The sequence below is a fragment of the Amyelois transitella genome, chromosome Z, assembly GCF_032362555.1.
Source record: "Amyelois transitella isolate CPQ chromosome Z, ilAmyTran1.1, whole genome shotgun sequence".
In the NCBI taxonomy this organism is placed as follows: Eukaryota; Metazoa; Arthropoda; class Insecta; order Lepidoptera; family Pyralidae; genus Amyelois; species Amyelois transitella.
This window is the reverse complement of record NC_083535.1, coordinates 7,418,331-7,438,606: the sequence shown is the minus strand read 5'-3', so window position 1 is coordinate 7,438,606 and position 20,276 is coordinate 7,418,331. Positions and strand designations below refer to the sequence as shown.

Sequence of the window (20,276 nt, the reverse complement as noted above, 5' to 3'; positions counted from 1 at the left end):
CTAGGTACCATAACTTAAAAAAGAAAGGAAGGATTTGAACCACACGCATACTTGCGCATTTTACCCTTAAATCGTTCGATCACCGGCACAGGATTATTTTGAACTCCGATTGAAATATTCTTTACGAAGCTACAATTCTAATTGAGGTGGAACTTCCAAAAACAACATGCATGGAAATCGGAATAAATTCTATTAGGTTCATAGCGATTAAAATTGAATAAAGTACTTATTAGTTGTCGATTCCATGTTACTTGTAATTTCAAGTAGGTATAGTTAGCATGCCATACCAAGTCCTACGTACTTCCAAGTGTTTAGTATTTACTTATTGTCATATAATTTTAAGTTATTACTTTCGATGAACAGTTGCATTCACTTGTTAGTTCTTCTTTAGATTATAAAACTCCAGTGTTATTTTTAGCGCAATACAAAAAAAATCAGAAGATGGACATTAGTGTCCATCTGAATTTGAACAGTCGTTTAAAAAGTTTTAAACGACTGTTCAAATTCAGAAGAATTATACTTTTTAGTGACAAAGCTCGTTATTTTAATTGAAACACATTCATAAGTTAACCGCTGATAAAAGGGTACGAGAACTGTTTTATTTTGCTGTGACACAGTTTTATAATAATAAATATAATTATCAACAAACAATCTTTATTATCACTAAATATGCACTAACCTCATGTTTGCTAAGGCACATTTTTAAGGTTGCTTAGTCTACACCTACTTATTCTACTATATGTAGGCTTTGCCAACTTTTACTTTGCACATAGATAAAATATTTTTTTATTTCCATATTAATGTTCCTATCAATTTTTTTATAAACCCCCGAGGACAAATTTTAATCGGAAAACAGACCCTATACCGCAAAGCATAATGTGGGACAATGCAACAGAATATGAAAGAAATAATTTTATATTTTCAAAATAAATAAAAAATACGTTTAAATAATAACACACTCTCTTCACGACCGGAGAGTTTACTATTGATTACTGATACAAAATAACTGCTTTCGGAATTTTCCATTACTATAAATAATCGTTAAACTCGTAAGTTCAGATTTATTTACATATAAAGGGTAAATATACACACAAGTAAGGTAAGTTAGACTGACTCAACTAATACTTTTATAAGAATAATTAACACGAAATTTGTTTATTTAACATTCTGCAAAAACAATTTGATGCTTTTTTAAACCGTCCACTTTGACAGTTTTATGCGATTTTAGGTTTTTTAACCATGATGCAAATGGGAAATTTTTAAAAGGATCTTGCACCACCAAAAACTTGTATAGATGTGTCGCTGCTCGGAAGTTCGATTGGCCCAATGAGAATGAATACGAGTATTACAATAAGAACTAGAAGCATCATCGTACACATGCAGACCAAATCTGCTCAGGTTTCTCTGAAATTTACGAGAGGTCGGACGGACGTTTCTCAATTGCCACCTGATCTTCCCACAGACGTTAACCCTGGTTGTCTTGAGGTCAGAATTAGGGCAGTCAGTGTCCCCAAAATAAGGGTATTTCCAAAATGTTCAATGATGTACCTACATCTGTATGAAACGAATAATGTATGGTCGTTGGTATTATCAACAGGCCAAGTTTAAATTGATAAAGATGAACTCACTCGTATTATCTGGGGTATTCATTTTCTGTGACACATTAAATAACAACACTTTCTTTGAATTTTTACACTGTTTTGTCCAAATGCCAACATTAAAATTTGTGTAACATTTCTTTTACTAACAGCTTAGTTATCTAATTGAAACGAATCGTGTAAATAATGTTCTAAATATATTCTAAATTAGATGATATAAATTACAAATATGTAGTAAGTACCTCTCTAGTTATGATATCACCCTTGAATTCACCTTGAGAATTCCAAGATTCTAAGATATAGTTATACTCTACTCATAGATGATATTAAAATATTCAAATCAAATAAATACTCAAATCATCAAGGAACAATTCTACATTTATCCTGGATGTTTTTTGTTATTGTTAAAATAAGGTTTATGATCTTAATTTAAATTGCACGTATATGATGTGGTTACTTGTGGAATCACGTCTTTTCATACAAAAAAAGTATAAGCCGCGATTTATTTGCCTCAAAATTTAAGATTGTGTTTAGTAAATCTTCTTTATTTTAATGCATGTATTGCATGTATTGTACATTCATACATACATACATAAAATCACGCCTCTTGCCCGGAGGGGTAGGCAGAGACTACCTGTTTCCACTTGCCACGATCTCTGCATATTTCCTTCGCTTCATCCACATTCATAACTCTCTTCATGCAAGCTCGGCGGTTTCGGGTACTTTTGACCTGACCTTACATTCATATTTACCTATTTATTCGAAGCCGGCGCATTCTGTAGTAAAAAAAATGAGTCAATACTATAGGGATGAAGTGAATGAATCACATGGTATTTTCAGCCTTCTTCCTCATTACTTTAGTCCCGGTCGCTTTCTCACCACTCTGGGGAGGAGCCCTGGGTAGCCTTTGGATCCTGGACCGGACTCAACCAAGTCAGGTTTTTATACGAAGCAACTCCCGTCTGACCTCCGCATCCTTTGCAGGGAAACCTAACTCGTATTAGATCGATCATGGTTACACATCCAGTTGCCTAAATGTGCATGTTTCCTCTAGATATTTTCCCTCGCCGTAAGAACATCGGTTAGTATTCAATCTAATGTACGAACATTGGAACATGGCCGGGGTAGGATACAAACCTGTGCCCTTGCGCCACACGCATTTTAACCGGGCACCTTACTGATTCGACCACCTACGCTCTCGATAGTTTCATTATAAGTATCAAATAATTACTTTGGACTGTTAAGAGTAGAAAAAAGTAATTCGTAATCCATAGTGGTCCCAATGTAGGTAGTACACTCACGACCTAAACATGTTTCTTGCATATTCATTAACCTTTTCATGCTTACTCCTCCTCTAAGGACGTTGTTAAAACTTTGCTTCTTGAAAATCTGTTAAGCGAAAAAGAAATTTTAGTCAATCGAAACTTTACTTCAAGCACTGCTTTAGACCTTTAACAGAAGTTGAATGCGGTTAAGATAACTATACGTATGTCAAATATTTTTTTATCATTTGATTAGTATACCACATTTTAATTTATACCTACTAAGATCTCTACGAGGTTCCTGCTCGCGCCCTAAGCTCTTGGAATTGTCAAGCCAGATGTTTTGTCATTCAGGTAGTCTACAATCGTTAAGTTTGATTTTTTTGTTTGATCTTTATTGCAAATAAATTTACATGTTACAAGAAATAGTAGGTAGTTATAAAAAAAATAGTCATAATAAGCCATCTCACAAAGTACTTTCTTTACATACTCTTTGAAATTTCGGTCAGGCGTATCAAGAATCTACTCCGAGAAACTCAGATCAAGTACAAAAAACCCTATAACCTATCATAATCTTTGGAGAAGAGCCCGCATGACTATGGCCACCATCTTAGTTTGGGTATGTCAGGTTTTCACACTAAACGAGTCCCACCCGATAAACTTTGTAGGGAAACATAAATGCATAACGGATCACGCAAGCTCGTAAACTGATGAGCAATAGGAGATTTTTCTTCTTTGATAAAGCGCAGTCGTGTGGTTCCTGGCAGTTAACAGTAGGAGCACATTCATTCCCAAGGATGTCATAAAGGCGACTAAATGAAAGGCTTACAAACTTCAGTTTACCTATTCTTGAAGGCGATGAGCTAGCAACTGTCACTATTTAGATCTCAACTCGATCATTTAGCCATAGGTACAGCTGAGCGAGGACTTTTAGTCTATTTGGGACTGTTGGCTCTGCCCGCCCGCAAAGGACGTGAGTATATGCATAAATCGCAATCAACTCTCCAAGTTCAAAGGCGACAAAGCTTGTGTAATTTTGAAAATTATAGTCTAAGTACAAGACTCTGGAGTGCCCGCCTATGTTTTTTAAAAGCTCAGGATTCAAAGGTTAAGGCTTCCTCAACAAACGAGAAAATAAATAATTTTGTATATTAATATTATTTAAACTTGTTAATTTATGGAAATGAACTCGTCATCATCAACGTTTTCCGCTATCAAAATATTCTTTATTGTAAGCTGCCTTAAGTTACAAACCGGATTACTGCCTGCCAATGTAGAGTTTACTCTTACTTGATATAAGTAGGTACTATGTTTGTAAATTATTTCTTGTTATATCACTGTATGAAAAGTTAAGGTAAAGAAAAACAAAAATGTATAATGGCGGACTTCTTATTATATCCCAAGAAGATTTTTTTAATTCTTTCTGCCTTTAATCGGATATGTGTTAAGTAGCTATTGGCCAGAATAGGTAAAGGTTCATTAAAATTACCCAAGTGAAGCTAAACCGGGATTGGCGATGCGATAGATTTTCTATTTACACACTCATTCACATTTAACTAGGTACTTTTCTCTTATGCAATTCCTATTTAGTTTTTTGTATGAAAATAACCGAGAAAAAGTATATGAGGGCAAGAAACTTTTCTGTTAGTTGGCACGGTTTCAGGTCTTAACCCAAGATATTTCTAAGCGACAGTGGGAAGGCAAGCCAAGACAAACTTTGGTGTCGTTAAGATTGCCGTCATAATATCCACGAGCTGTCCTCGTTCCGATGGCTGCAACTCTGCTGGTGCTGAACTAAGTACTCGCTGTTTAGGTACAGCCATCGGTACTCGCTTTGAATCAAAGACTAGTACCACGGACGACGTCTGAGGACGTCTTATTTGAGTTTATAAGTTCCGAAGGTTCAATATTACATGTTGTATTATATAACTAAGTACTTATATTTTACTTGAACAAAATTCAATCGAAAGAAAAAAAGTTATCTAGAGTACAGTTTAAAAAAACGTATCAAAGATTGGAAATTCTGGATGGGAAAAATGATGATGCATTTTTTTAAACGCAGGTATTGTAAAGTAGTAAAATCTCTTTAACGGCCGAGTACTGGAAACTGCAAAACCATGCATGAGACTCGAACCCACTAAAACGAAATTGTGGCAAAGTTCGGTGTGCTATATTACAATAATATATAGTCTAATACAACCTTTATTTTTAAGCAAACCATGCTTCTTCTTGGTAATGAGATTAAGATTTACAGATAAGGTAGTAAAAGATGTAAAAATATTTTTAACTAGGTAGGTACCTACCTAATACTTAAAACCAAAAAACAAAATAGTACATTTTATGATATAACCTAATAAAATAATGTGATTCTATACGTTTACAAATTTAGCTGAATGAAACCGGTCAGAACTCAGAATAGACATGTAGGTATTATTAATTCGCTTGGGAACTCTTTGAACTCCGGTGAATATACCTAAAAACTATACAAATTGAGAAATCAACATATCTACGGTGAACTCGGGTAACTTTGGTCTTTTTTAAGGTAACATTGCCCCACGTATTTTTCGTTATTTTTCCCTTCAAGTACCTACTTTAATGATTATTTTTCTTTTGTATTTTATATCAGTAATTAATATTTCAACACTGATTACTACTTTTCTATCGATAATTTGATAGAAGTAATTAAAGAAATAGCGTGGATTAATGTTACCCTGAGAGGCCAAAGTTACCCCGATCGACTGTATCGTGACCAGTATTATTTTATCTCATTACCTATACAAAATAGAATCATTGACTGGTTCTAGGTGTTACAGAGCTAGCTCATTATTATTTTTCATGCAAAAAAATATATTGTACTTGTTCAAATATAAAAATTTTAGAAATTCATTTTGTTGATTTTTAATTCTTAGTAGGTTAATATCAAACTACACCATACAAATTGAGTTTCATATTAATATTATACTTAGAAATAAAAATCCACGTCATGTTCTATTACTTACAAATAAACATATATGATAATATAATATTAATGTATCATGGCTTTTCTTAATTATCTGGAATATAGAACTATTGTGGATACGAACTTTGAACACACAAAATTAATTCATTCAGATTTAGGTATTCCAGTGTTTCTTTGTTAATTTCACAATAAATTCTAAAATGCGATGGATTTTACCAAAATACCTTATCACAGGAGATATTTAACTTAATTTTTGTTTATCCTATGTTCGACATGCATCATGTAGTATTCACTGACTTAACACACATCAGATCGAAGTGCTCAAAACCGATGTTCCATGCCTTTTGGAAATGGGCGGAGTGGCCAGTCCGCGGCGTCTCATCACATTTGGTATAAAAGAGGCCGGGACAAGCCTCGCGCGACACTTGCCACATCGCTTGTTTCCGTGGTCGCTGGAGCCCGGCGATACCGCTTCAATATGTATAGCCTGCTGGTACGTAAACTTTTATATTCGTAATTTTATTAACTATTAATATTACTAATAATTATTATTTTTAACGTACATGTGTCTTCATGTTTGTTATTCAGGACGTTCGTTCTAGTAAATTTTTGCGTAGCGAACTATAATGTCCTTAACCTTATTATATTAAAACTTAAAATAACTTTAATATGCAAAGCTTGGTAAAGTTTTAAGTAAGTACGTAAATACTTATAATACAGTCTCTTGTGTAGGCTTAAGCACTACTTAAAACTAACGTTTTATTAAATCATTGTTGCTTTTTTCTATCAGTAGTCAGGAGATTTACTCCCATAGAAATTTTGTGTAAATTCGGGTAATAAACTACACCCATACGAACTTTCATCGAAAGAGTCCAGCAAGCAGTTCAGCGTTCATGAAAACGTAACAAAATGACAAATAGACAGACTTTCGCATGTATAATATAAAGTTTGGATAGATTAGGTACTAGGTACCGATTTTTTCAATCCTGAAGGCCTTGACAATGTTTTTAGTTAGGTAACTTTGTCCAAATATGACAGTCGCCTGTTAATTAATTTAAACTTCATTATACGTTAATATAAGCAGTTGCATATTTTATCGAGATTATATTTAGCACTATTACATTACCATCATGCACGTTGTATATATAGAATTTTAATCTTGATCAATGCTAATGGATCCAAAGTACTGGGCTTATATACATGTTGCGTAAAAAGAACATTGTTTTCTTAAGCAAATTTGTCGAAGGATCTGTTTCACCTTGCCTCTAAAATTTATAATGCACCGGTTCTAAGTAGTCCTATCCCTCCACCAAACCAACAGAGGAAGAGCCCAGGTAGACCAATCTGACAATGGTTGAGTTTGGATACTTGTAATTTGGCTATGGAATATTAATAAGGAATAAAAAAACAAAATGTTTTGAAATAAGTTATCTTATTGTAAGTAGTTAGGTAGTATATGTATTGTTTTATGCATACATACTAAGCTTTATCTTCGAATTTAATGTAAACCTTTGATGCATTGTCGTAGTTATAGTTATACATGAATATTATTAATGAGTACCTACTTACTACTAATATATTGAGTTACCTGGTTGAACTATAATATATATATTGAGTTGCCTGGTTGACTGGAAGAAATCCCTCATAGGGATATGTCCGCCCTTCTGCATTGTTATTTTTAATGTCTTTTTATGTTCTACTAAAAAAAATTCATGTATAATAAAGTATTAACAAACAAATAAGCAAACTATATGGCACAAACGCGCACAAGCACTCGCGTCCAATTATTGTTTTAAATTTGGTGGTAAGGTGATATTATTCGCTACAATTGATAAACAACAGTTATTATATATTGTAGAAATAGATTGGTAATAATTAAAATAAAACGAAATCAATTTAGAATGGCAGAAACTGTTTTTGAATCTATCGGAATAAAAATATTATTTAAAATATACAAATTACTTCCAAAGTAAGTTTAGGATACTAACTCAACGCTAAGAGATGCTTAAAATGCTATCGATACACTTGTTTGAGAACTCGACTGGCAAGGAGTCCTGTTGTATCATAATTAATAAATGACTTAATATTTCGGCAACTTGCGGATGAGACAGCCTTGACACTTTGTGGGTGAGCTGTGACTCTGACCTGACCGGTTGTGATTCGTGGTCGACACCTTCAGAATTTTTATACAGATACAAGGTGATTAACTCTTCCGACTACTGCACTTTAAACAAAGACAAAATAATTATATAGAAACTTTAGTCATATAAATAATTATGATTTATAATATACTTAGAAGGTACCTTCAGTTTCGTCGTGATTGACATCTTTTATCTGATTTTATGTTTTTATTTTTAATATGTTAAAAATAATTTGTTAAATGAATGCTCTTGTTCTATTAGTAAAGATTAAATAAACACTTTATATAGGTTATTAGGATTAGGATTTATTAGAAGGGCATATAATAGAAAAATATCAAAATCTCTTACACTTAGGTAAAATTCGAATAATGTCATAATCGTTGTCTATCTTATATTTAAATTTACTAAGTATATTTTATGAATGTTAATTAATAAAAAAATCTGTCGGAATTCTGTTTTAAAAGAAAATAGACTTTTCTAATAGAATAGCTTTCTATGACGAGCTTTTGTCGCTTTTGATCAAGTAAATTGTTTGCCGACATCGCGTCCCTAAATAGACAACCGCTCAAGTGTAGTTTCATTTCTGAAACAAAGGCTTCCCTTACTTTCCCACTCGATAGAACAATAATTACATAGGTACGTTTCTGATTTTACATAGTATTTACTTGACAATATCGAAAAGTTATTGAATAAAATGAAATTCATAAATCTTAAAAATTTTACATTCTAAATAAACGGATTAACGGAAATTTCTTAAAAATGCAAAAAAAAATAGTTTATAAGTTGTTTTTGTAAGATATATTTCACAACTATAATTTAACCATATATTAAACTTGCTCCACCACCTTTTGTTCTAATCACCCACATTTTATCCGACGTGTATGCTATAATAATTGTGTACGGAAGTACGGTCAGTTCAAGTTCATCGCACTCGCATCGCTGACCCAAACTGTGGTCGCGGCGCAACCAAGTGTTGCGCAAGCGCAGTCTTCCGAAATGGACAAATTTACTGGTACCACGTGTGGGCGACGGCCTTGCTCTTACGCTTTCTATTGTAACACCTATCATACAATACCTATTTGTAGTTTAATACAAAATATAACTAAGTAACTAAGCTATAATATTTTACGTTTTTATCCCATACAGGTACACCTACAGTAAGTACCCATAAGGGACTTCAGTCTCAAATAATGTAGAGGTTCCTATACAAATTATAAAGCGGTAACAGAGATAGGTTAGATAAATGTACATAACCTAATTTTCATCCTCTTGTATTTTAAAAATCTGTGACGCTGAACCTTTGAACTGACAATGAAAATATACAGTCAACAACATAATTGTCGGATCCAAAATCTGTAAATTTTTTATTTGAAATCAGATAATAATAAATTTATAATGAAATTGAATTAAATTAAGAAGAAAAACTTCTGGTTATCATTATTATACATAAGCTATTTATGTATTTTATTTTGTTTGATGAAAAAATATTAGGAATACACTCTATACCTCGGCCTCAGTTTTTTGACTAAAAATATTTGACAAGTCAACATTAGCCTAAGATCGTACTCTATTTGTCGCACATGTTCATTTTGATCGTAACCGAAGCTTTTGGTTGTTGCGTCATATCACGGGCTTAGAACAGCAGTAAGGTAGATCTAATTTTACTGGAACGCGTTCGGATATTACAACACTTCGTGGTATTGACGGTCAACGATCTTGTGGCCGCAGGCGCAACTTCTTTTGGTCATTTCGGAGTGACTCCGATTTTAAACAATTGTTTCATAGTGAGGTACCTACTCTTGTTGTAGGCAGACAGTACTATGATAATGGTACAATAGATTCCTTACTGTACAGACTTTCCCAGATGTTGCAATCAGAATATTTATGATTTGTTTTTTTCAGGTGCTTGCATTTGCGGTTGGCTTAACATCAGCAGATGTTGGACTTGGTTACCATTACAAGCCCCCGACATCTTTTGGATCCTATAGAGTGCCACCACAGCAAGCCAGTGCTAATAATGGTCAATACAATATTGGTTATTATAACAGCCTTAATGGGTTCAACTATAAATATACAGACCACAATGCATATCCTGGACAAACCATTGGTTTTCAGAATACTGCCAATAACGCTTATCAAGTAAATGGAGTAAATCAAGGTTTCAAACCAGCAGTTATTAAGGGCGATCTTGGAACTAATTATGATTTCCAAAATACCCTAAATAAATATCAAGCTGCCTACAACAGAGGCAATAATTACAAAGAGGCAGCTTCTTTTCAAAGTCAAAATAGTGTTAATTACGCTAATGTTAATGGTATCAATAGAGAACAGGCATTCCAAAGCGGTTACGAAGTATCGTCTCAAACACCACAAGTGTTTAAACATTTCTACATTCACGCCGCCCCTGAAGATGAAGATTCACCAAAACTACGGACACCATTAGTGTTACCACCACCACAAAAACATTATAAAATAATATTTATTAAAGCTCCTACACAATTGTCTAGTACACAATTCGTTCCCGTGCCACAACAAAACGAAGAGAAAACGATTGTTTATGTTCTCGTAAATAAACCTGAGGAAGGTCAAAATATTGTTACACCAAAAATAGAACAAAAACCACCAGCAAAACCTGAAGTTTACTTTATTAAATATAACAATAAGGAGGGATCTCAAGCAGTCATTGAAAATATTGTGAGAGATTACAATAAAGGGCAGTCTGTCAGTTTTACTAATGTTAATACGGGAGCCGCATCATCTTCTCCTCAACTTCAAGGATCGCTTGGTGTAACAGGTGCGCAAATAGTAAACACAGATAGTATTGGGTCATCAGGTGCACAAATAGGAGGAAATACTGAATTTGGTACATTAAGCACACAGTCCGGTTTTGTCTCAAATCCTTTGCTCCATTCCGCTTCTGGACATTCAGATGGAACATTATCTTCAATATCAGTTGACAAAACTTTAACCAGTACTTCAAGTGATACGGGTTTCAACAGTGGTAGTAATTTGGGTCTCAACGGTGCTTCAGACAGTGCTGGATTCAATGGTGTTTCTAGTAGTGCTGGATTCAATGGTGCTTCAACCAGTTCTGGATTTAATAGCGTTTCTACTAGTTCTGGATTCAATGGTGCCACAAGTGGGATTTCGAACGGCGAATCAGCAGGCAGCAGTGCTTTTGGAAATGGGTACAACAGTGGTTTTAATAACAATGAATACAACATTGCATCCACCACCAGTGGTACGATATCGACGGGCGCGGTCAATTCTTTAACCGATTCACAATATAACGGTAGTACTATTTCTACTAGTCAAGGAGTACCTCACGAGACTTATGGCATTCCTAAATTCAGTGTGTGATTAAATCAGTAGTTCAATAAGTAAAATTTCAAAAGTGAATTAAATCGGGTATCTTTTTATTGATGTTAATATAGTATATATCATTCATTCATAATGACAGTAATCAATAGTAAACTTGCCTAACCTCTGAACATAGGTATCTGAATATAACTTATTCATATTTCTATGCATATGCAAAAAAGTCTATGTAATCACACTAATTACGTGTAGTGCGTTATGTGGATTGTGTTCTAAAGAATCCCAAATTTGTGGTGAAATAAAACTAATATGCGAGTAGATGCCCAATTTTTTATTGATTAATTTATAAGAAGTAGCTTTTGTATCTTAATAAACATTAAAAAATTGGTTAACTTATTTTTAATTACCTTAGCGTCCCTTTCTGCCTTCTGATAAACTGAGAGAATAAGAGAACTATATGATACTTACTGAGAGAAATTAGAAAAAAATTTGGAGAATACACAAGAATCACAAAAGTTAGCTTTGCAAGAAAGTATGTTTGTACTCGTCTTCCGAAATGTGCTACGACCTATCCTACCATTTACAAACCATCATGCTAGTAACTCAACTAAACCTTCGTAATTCTAACTGGCGTATTATTGGTATTTTAATAGCGGTTCCATTCACATTACTCCATGACGTTATCTTGATTTATCGAGTTACGTGGTTTCAATTGTGTGTGCGAACCAGAGGATCGTTCTTAAAGTGTTTAATTTAGTCAGTAATGCGATGGTAGCGATATAATTTCATTCATGATATGCATTGTATATGAATGGAATGTCTCTATTTTGGGGTAGTGGCGCGTGATAGTTTAGTACCCGACATCACATTACACGTTGATTGAAGTATTCATGAATGCACTTTAGTAAAGCTCGCATGGAATGCTGCGCAGCGTAAAAGCGGCGCCGGCGCTGGCGCCACTGGTTATGACGCCTGACGCCTAATCTCTGCATTGATACCATCATTGATACTTGATACAGACACATAAGGCAGGGCGGAATTTGACGGTTAGCGTGCTGAATAACAGCTTTAGGGCTGTTACGATAGAGGCGCCCAACATTTTTTTCAATTTGAAAGAAAGTAAGATAAAAATAATTTATTGAAACTTATATATGTATACTCGTATTAACTTATCTGTTACCCAAAGATTCCGCTCAGCTATATGGCATGACATGGTCATGACGCTGGTTTTCAGTGGAAACTTATGTAATGTTAAATACCGGTTGATTGGAAGAGATCCGTTCATGGGATAAGTCCGCCATTCCAAGTGATTTGTTTCTTTCATAACTATGTACTACCTATTTCTTGTTACTGTGTAAATTACTATGAAATAAAGATATTACTTACAAACAAATAAAGTTATTGTAGGTCCTCCTTATCAGTTCCTCGCCAGAGAATAGGTAAATACTTAAGTATAGTTTTATTAATATAACCATAAAAAATATGAACTGAATTTTAGATGGTAAGTACATGTTGCCAGTTTCTGGGATTGTACCTACTTATATAGGTAATGTTCGTTTTTAATTCATATTTTGATTGAGTTTACAGGTATTGGTATTTTAGCTGAACATTGCCACGTTGTAATACTTACCCTGTGTTCTTTTATTTTTTGCTAGGCGTAGGCGATAGCTTTGCCCCGGAACCTTAAGATCTGCAAATTCAGCCCTGTGAGGCCTTAACGTCAAATACACAGGCGGATTCCTACTTCCTTTCCGCTTGCACATTTCAATACAAATCCGTATTCCAGATTTCGATCGTGCTACTCCTATTATTTCCCCTGGTTCCTGTCTCCGAAGGTTAATACATAGGTTTATCTAAAAATCGATAGTCAATAACTTATTGCTTTATTTTATTGGTTGGATTGAAAATTGCTATTTGCAATAAAAAAAAGGAAATATCTACAAGATTTTTAGTAGGTATGTGCATGGGTATTTGATATGAATAATAAAATAATATTGTTATATTCGATACTGCTAGTCCAACAAGAATTGTTAGCGCTGAAAATAAATTCTTTAGTGCGTTTACTGTGTAAAAAATGCAAGCCAATACCAAGCAAGTGCTGCGTTGGAAGTTTTGTTGCGCAAAATTTTGTCCTTACCTCGGCCTCATGTGCAAAATCTTGTCAAGCAATAATAAAATATAACAAAACTAAAACAATCTCAAATTCGTTCGTACACCCGAAGTATAAAAAGAAACGTTTAGCGAATCTGACCTTGCCAGTTTTTGACGTAGGCCTGCTAAACATAAAGCCCTATCGCATAAAGCAAAAAACTTTAGAATTAATATTTATTGAACCGAAAGATGCTCTTGGGTTGGATGCTTTTTTCCCAATTCTTTATGTCGAAATCCCCCGTTTACACTACTCTGTTATACAACATTGCGGAAAGTATCAGTCAAGGAAATATACATTTTTATGTTCAGAAAATAGTCCCATACCAAAAATGACAGTTTGTGACAAATTGCAAGGAGTGCCCTTAATCACACACAAAGGTATTATTGGCATTACCGGAGCATTAAATTTTAGAAAATGTGCTGACTCACAGTTAATATTTACTGCATTAAGTCCAGCTCTCCCTTGGATAAGTTACATAATAAGGAGCAACAGCGATATATTTCAACTAAAAGAGAATTTGATCAATGTATTTGATAGTCACCAACAATTAGAGAATAGATTAACAACTGCACATAGAAGAAGTAATTTGAAAGAACTGGTAAAGAAATTACAAAAGCAAGTAACTGTATCCATTGCCAAACCAAATAATAAACGTGAAAGTCTAAGAGATACCAAACAATTTGAAAGAAATATTTCCCTCACCCTCACACACTCGTCGCCAACAAAAAGAACAAATGTGAATACAAGAGAAGTTGACATTACTACAGCAAACAAATTACGTCCCACGTCCAATGTTCCTGAAAGTTCTAGAATAACCCGATTTAATAATACAATAAACGCCTCGACTGTATCTCCCTCAAATATTCATAAAAAAACTTTGAAGCCAACAATTTTTTTTACTATTTGGTCTTCAAGAATTGTCGAACATTCTAAGATTTCATCTTCACCAAATCCCTCGTCATTGTTTAAATGGGCTCCACGACTTTCGACGACATCCGCGTCTAGCTCTAACTCAACTACAACTGCCGATGTAATTAATTGGTTCAAAAATAAACTTCAGACATCGAACAATTCAACACCGCCAATGCTCATTTTGACGACCACTACAGCTACCACATTCCATCAAAAATGGCTGGAAGAGTTTATTGATCTTACATAAAGAAGTAAAGAATCCAGCATTTATCCATATCTATACATATTAAATCTTTAGCAGAGTAAATTTAATAAATACTTACATTGAAATATTAAAAGAGTCTTAACTACTGCATCTTTTAATTTTATTGTTCTAAGATGTACATTTTCTTTAAATCTTAGTACCTACCTACTGGCATTCGGTCCCTTGTGCCTTCCCTACCGCAACAGACCATCACACATAACTACAATACATATAAAGAAAAAGATGCAGTGCAGTTTGTTACCACTTCTTCTGCACTGACGATTTGGAAATAAGTAGTAAACTTAGTTTTAAATTTATTTCACGTCAAACAATGTTGTGAAACCAAAAGTTATGACAATCATTAAGTGATATGAAGTGTCCGATAATAATAAATGCATTTTTTGAATATGAATACAATAACATGTTTCTTTCCTTACGGGGTAGACATAGCCAAAAGTCTCGAAAAGACTGTGAGTTGAGAGTTGAGTCAGCATGAAGGTTGCAAGCGCATCGTCTATTCTATTAGAAGAATCGCAAGTCTTTCCCTTGATTGTTTTTTTCAACGTGCACGGGAAGATTAGAAGTTGTCACACATTATGTTTTCTCTTCTATAACAGACCAGCTTCAAAGTTTACACTAGAACTAGATGAATTTGCGCTTATTCCATTAGTCGCCTTAGTCGCGTCGAAAGTTCTGGAACTACACATATCACGCGTAGGCAACAAAAACAACTTGATGTTTCGGATCTCCCCAAAAAGTCAAATCACAAAGATGGAAAAATCCAAATAAATGCGAAGAAAAATTTGTTTGTTACCTCTTTAGGTACACGTTATCTACTGAACTAATCTTCTTGAAATTCCGCGTATCGAATCGCCTTTAAAATGAAGAGTCTAGAGATGGACATAGGGTTTCATCCAGGTAAAAGTTATAGTTCCCGTGTTTAGCACAAAATCTATACATATAATAAAACAGTAAAAATATTTTGTCTGTACATTTAATATTTTTGACTGAAATGGATAGAGGGACACTTAGAATGAATAATAGAAAGCAAAATTTTTTTTTTTAATTTCTTGTCTGTCTCTATGTGTGATCACGATAATCTCCGAAAGTACTGAACTGATTTACTTAAAACTTTCACCAATTGCTTTGTTTTGACTCAGAAAAACATTTAAAGTTTGTATCATCAAAATCGGTTCAATAAAAAGAAGTTATCGACATTTACAAGGCATGAGTTTGCCTGCAAATAAGTAACGAAATTTAAAATTCAAAGTCATTTATCATTGTACGACAGCATAATACCTATAACATATAAATATAAGTGAAAATCAGTTTGATAATATTCTGGTTTTGCCGCACAGAAATTCTCACGTAAATGATTTTAGGTTTTTTAGTCTATTGTAGTACCGTCTGGTTCCCGGCACCAATACAAAAAAGAATAGAACCACTCCATCTCTTTCCCATGGATGTCGTAAAAGGCGACTAAGGGCCTACAAACTTGGGATTCTTTTTTAGGCGACGGGCGAGCAACCTTTCACTCTTTAAATCTCAATTCTATCATTAAGACAAATAACTGAACGTGGCCATTCAGTCTTTTAAAGCCTGTTGGCTCTGTCTACCCCGCAAGGGATATAGACGTAACCATATGTATGTAGGTGTGTAGTCTACATTAATTTCGATCCCACCGCAACGGCCGCGATGGTCAAGTGGTTGGCGCGTGAGACTGTGAACTTAGCGGTCCAACTTCGAGCCCCAACAAAAACAAGGTACCTATTTATTTTTATTAAAAATATTTTTTTATGTTGCTTGAGTATTTTATTTAAAAAAACTGAAAATCAGAATACTAAATATAATAAAACGGTAAAAATATTTCGTCTGTACATTTAATATTTTGACTGAAACGGATAGAGATTTTTTTTTTGTCTGTCTGTCTATATCTGACTGTATGATCAAGATTCAACTCGAAATTTACGCGGACGAAGTCGCGGGCAACAGTTAGCGTTATAATAATTATGTACCTTTTTACGTAGATACTATAAGACAAAATGCATTTATGTATAACTAACGACTCGCTCCGGCTTCGTATGGGTAACATCATCCACACTATTAATAAAAAGAAAAGATGGTACCTACCTATGTATTTTTATATTCTTGTAACGAATGAACAGATATCAAGACGTACGCTGGCCACATGGTTGATTATATATATTTATACCTAAGTATGTATAAGGTAAAAGCTCCTAATACGGCGGTAGTCAAAATCGCTTCCAAGTACGGTGGTATTTATATTTCTTAGTTTTATTCCTGTTCTATTCAGTGTAAGTACATCATAACGCAAATGTGTTATTCTAAATTTATTACGTCACGACTTAACTGACATTTGCAACTACAACACATTGGCAACACAACAAAATCAATCAGTTTGTGTCACGGCATCGACGGGACAGGTGTTTTCATACAAACGCGGAACAACAAAAGTAAGCACACTAATATTTACAAAGGCAATTTTTCGTATTAATAGGCCGTTCAAGTTTGTTTATGAATAACTTATAGCATTTCCCTACTTTTAAATTTTTAAATTAAATAGCTTGTTTCACGTTTGTAACTCAGTTTTTACCCAAAAAATAAGAAATAAAATACCGCCGTAATAGGATACGAATTTTATAGACTAATCCTAACTCGGTGGTATAACTCCGTAATAGGAAAAATACTGATAAAATTTAATTGTTTATAACTTTCAAATTATTAAGTTTTTGAATTAGTTACGAGTTCAATTTAAATAATTATTAATCTCATAAATTAATAACCATATTCTGAGGTATGTGTTCTCAATTAGAAATCTAGTTAAATAATAAAACTGTTGAGTACAAAATGTTAGTTTCTTAGGAGGGGTAAAAATTGAGAGGTGTGTTTTAATTTATCACAAATAATATCCTGTGTATAACTGTTACTTCAGTTTTACACATCTTAGCCACAAAATAGTTGTCGTTTGATTAAAAATTTACACTCTTTTGTTAATCGGAATTTTGATGGGTCAGAATTAGGATTATTAAAAAGACGAGTAGTTTTCCTAATACGGTGGTAGTTATTTCCAGGTAACTCTGTATTAGGTAATATGGTTTCCTATTATGGCTTTATTAATTAAACAGAAAATCAAGATTTTAGGGTTTCGTAAATAAATAAAAAAATCGTCTTTTTTCTGATTCTTATTTTTTATAAATGATTTTTTTTTTTTTTTTTGTAAAATCAAAAACATTGAAAAAATTAAATATTTTAATATCAATTAATGCAATCTACGTAATTGTTCTTTTCATTTTTTCATAGCTCAATTCAGGCAACAGTGGCAGCGGGCAGCATTGACGCAAGTTTTAAAAGAGTTTTTAACTTTATTTTCATTATTTTATAGACCAGTAATCGCTCGAAAAAATAAAACTGTTGGTGACTGATGCGGCGTCGGTTGCTGACGACAGCCAGCAGTTTTGAAGCGAAGCTAGTCTAGTAGCGAACGTTTAAAATTCTTCCGAAGCTGTAAATGCTCTTCGGGCTGCTGTCGACCACTGTAACTGCAGCCTGAATTGACCCTAAACTTTACTTAGGTATCTTATATTAAGTTCACTTACCATTACTAAAGTGATTATTTTTTAATATGTAAAACTTTTAGTTACAGTTTACTATCCTCTGCGGAGTGTTAGTTTTTGAAAGACTGATGTTATAAATATTTCATTATTGTTACTTTTTGTTCCTCTACGAAGTGTTGATTTTTGAAAGATTTTAGATGATTGTTATTGTTCGTCATTATTTCTTAGCCAAAGTAACTAATTGTAATAAAAAATAAAACTTAATTCCTAAATGAACCTGCATTTTTAATATTGTTAAATCCGTGAAAGCTGTACACACGCGTGTAGAAAACACTAAATAATAACATATTCATATACCTATATACTTTAAATAAATAATATACTTTAAATTCAAAGTCGTCTTTAATTTCATTAAAGTGAAATAATGTAATTCAATAGTCAATAAACGAAAAACTTACAATAAAGGTACTTACACATTTCTATTATTGTTATACATATTATTTGTACGGAACCTAAATTAATGTACTTTCTGACCCTCCGTATTAGGAGCCGTCTACCGCAGTAATAGGCTCTGACCAAAATCATACCTCCGTATTAGGGAAAATCGACCTGCCTTTTTCAATATTTTTTTAAAATAAGAAATCGCATGAAAGGATACTTAGACTCAACAGCAATACAAAATTTAAATTCCATTTTAGATAATAATTTTGTTTGGAACCTTTAAAAATACTTACTTATGCTTATTTTTGCTTCTTACTTTCAAATGTTGCGAAATACCTCCGTAATAGGTGCTTTTACCTTATATACTTATAAATATTTCATTATGAACATAATTTTACGGAGAAAAATTTGCCCTTTACAGCACATTAATTGGTTTAAAATTTTTTAAATGACCTGCTGATATGCGCGCTCTGAATTATTTTAGTTAAAGTGGAATACGTAGGTAGGTACTGTTGACCGCGACTAGAGTCAGTCGGGATTTTCGAATGGATACAGTCTCAAAAAATGCGAACAGTGTGTGGAGACAAAGGTTAAATTCTACCCCGGCTGTGTATCTACCAATGACTCTTCTCTGAATTGTTTATTAGTTTTAGTATTAACAGGTGTTCCAATCCAACGTTGATTTTTAAAGGATGATATTTTAATTTTTGGGAAGTAAAAATTATAGATAATACTTATAGGTAAACATTAATGTATTAAAATAGGAGACTTTAATTAAGTATGATGAGATTTTACTATTAAATAACATAAATCAAAATGTTTTTGATCTTTGCTTGATTATTATTATCTCTTACTGTCACTGTCATTAATTTGTGTTGTGTTTGCGATTCGCGAATCTGTATGACTATGTTCACAACACAACGGATTTATTTTGCCAAAGCGTTATGTGAATATGCTATTATTTTTTAACCTAGTATTTATTAAGCGCTAATATATTAGTTCAAAACATGTTTCTTATTAAAATTTAGTCGAGTATTAGTTGCGAAATCGTTCGATACGTTACGGACGGTCTGCGCTACAGAATACTAAAATGTTTTTAACGGTAATACATTATTTCAAACTCATACATAGGTACATAAAATCACGCCTCTTTCCCAGAGGGGTAGGCAGAGACTACATCTTTCCACTTGCCACGATCTCTGCATACTTTCTTCGCTTCATCCACATTCATAACTCTCTTCATGCAAGCTCGGGGGTTTCAGGTACACTTGACCTGACCCTTTGCCAGGACGTCCTTAATTTGATCAAGATACGTTCGTCTAGGCCCACTGCCCACTCCGACCTTTCCATCCAGGAGAGTGTGGCTCTCTTTGTATATCTGCTTAGTCAACCAGCTTTCATTCATCCTCTCCACATGACCAAACCATCATAACATAACATACCGTTTTCTATTCCTGTAACTACATCTTCTTTTACATCACAACATTCCCTTATCCTTATCCGGTCACTCAATTTCACACCGATCATACTACTTAACGCTCTCATTTCCACTGCATTTATTCTGCTTGCATCTATTCATTCCCATTCATAAATGTCGGGTTCAACACGCTTGATAAAATATATTATTAGGAGTTTGAAATAGTGTGGCTATGTCAAACTCCAAAACTAAAGTTT

At 33.7% G+C, this 20,276-nt stretch overlaps 1 protein-coding gene across 1 annotated transcript; it reads left to right on the top strand.

Moving 5' to 3' along the window:
• Positions 1 to 6,248: 6,248 nt before the first annotated feature.
• Positions 6,249 to 11,613, top strand: LOC106133950 (uncharacterized protein DDB_G0283357). Its single transcript, XM_013333843.2, has 2 exons — positions 6,249 to 6,312; positions 9,863 to 11,613. Exons 1-2 carry the CDS (start codon positions 6,298 to 6,300, stop codon positions 11,318 to 11,320), a joined length of 1,473 nt encoding a protein of 490 aa, XP_013189297.1. The 5' UTR covers positions 6,249 to 6,297; the 3' UTR covers positions 11,321 to 11,613.
• The last annotated feature ends 8,663 nt before the right edge of the window (positions 11,614 to 20,276 follow it).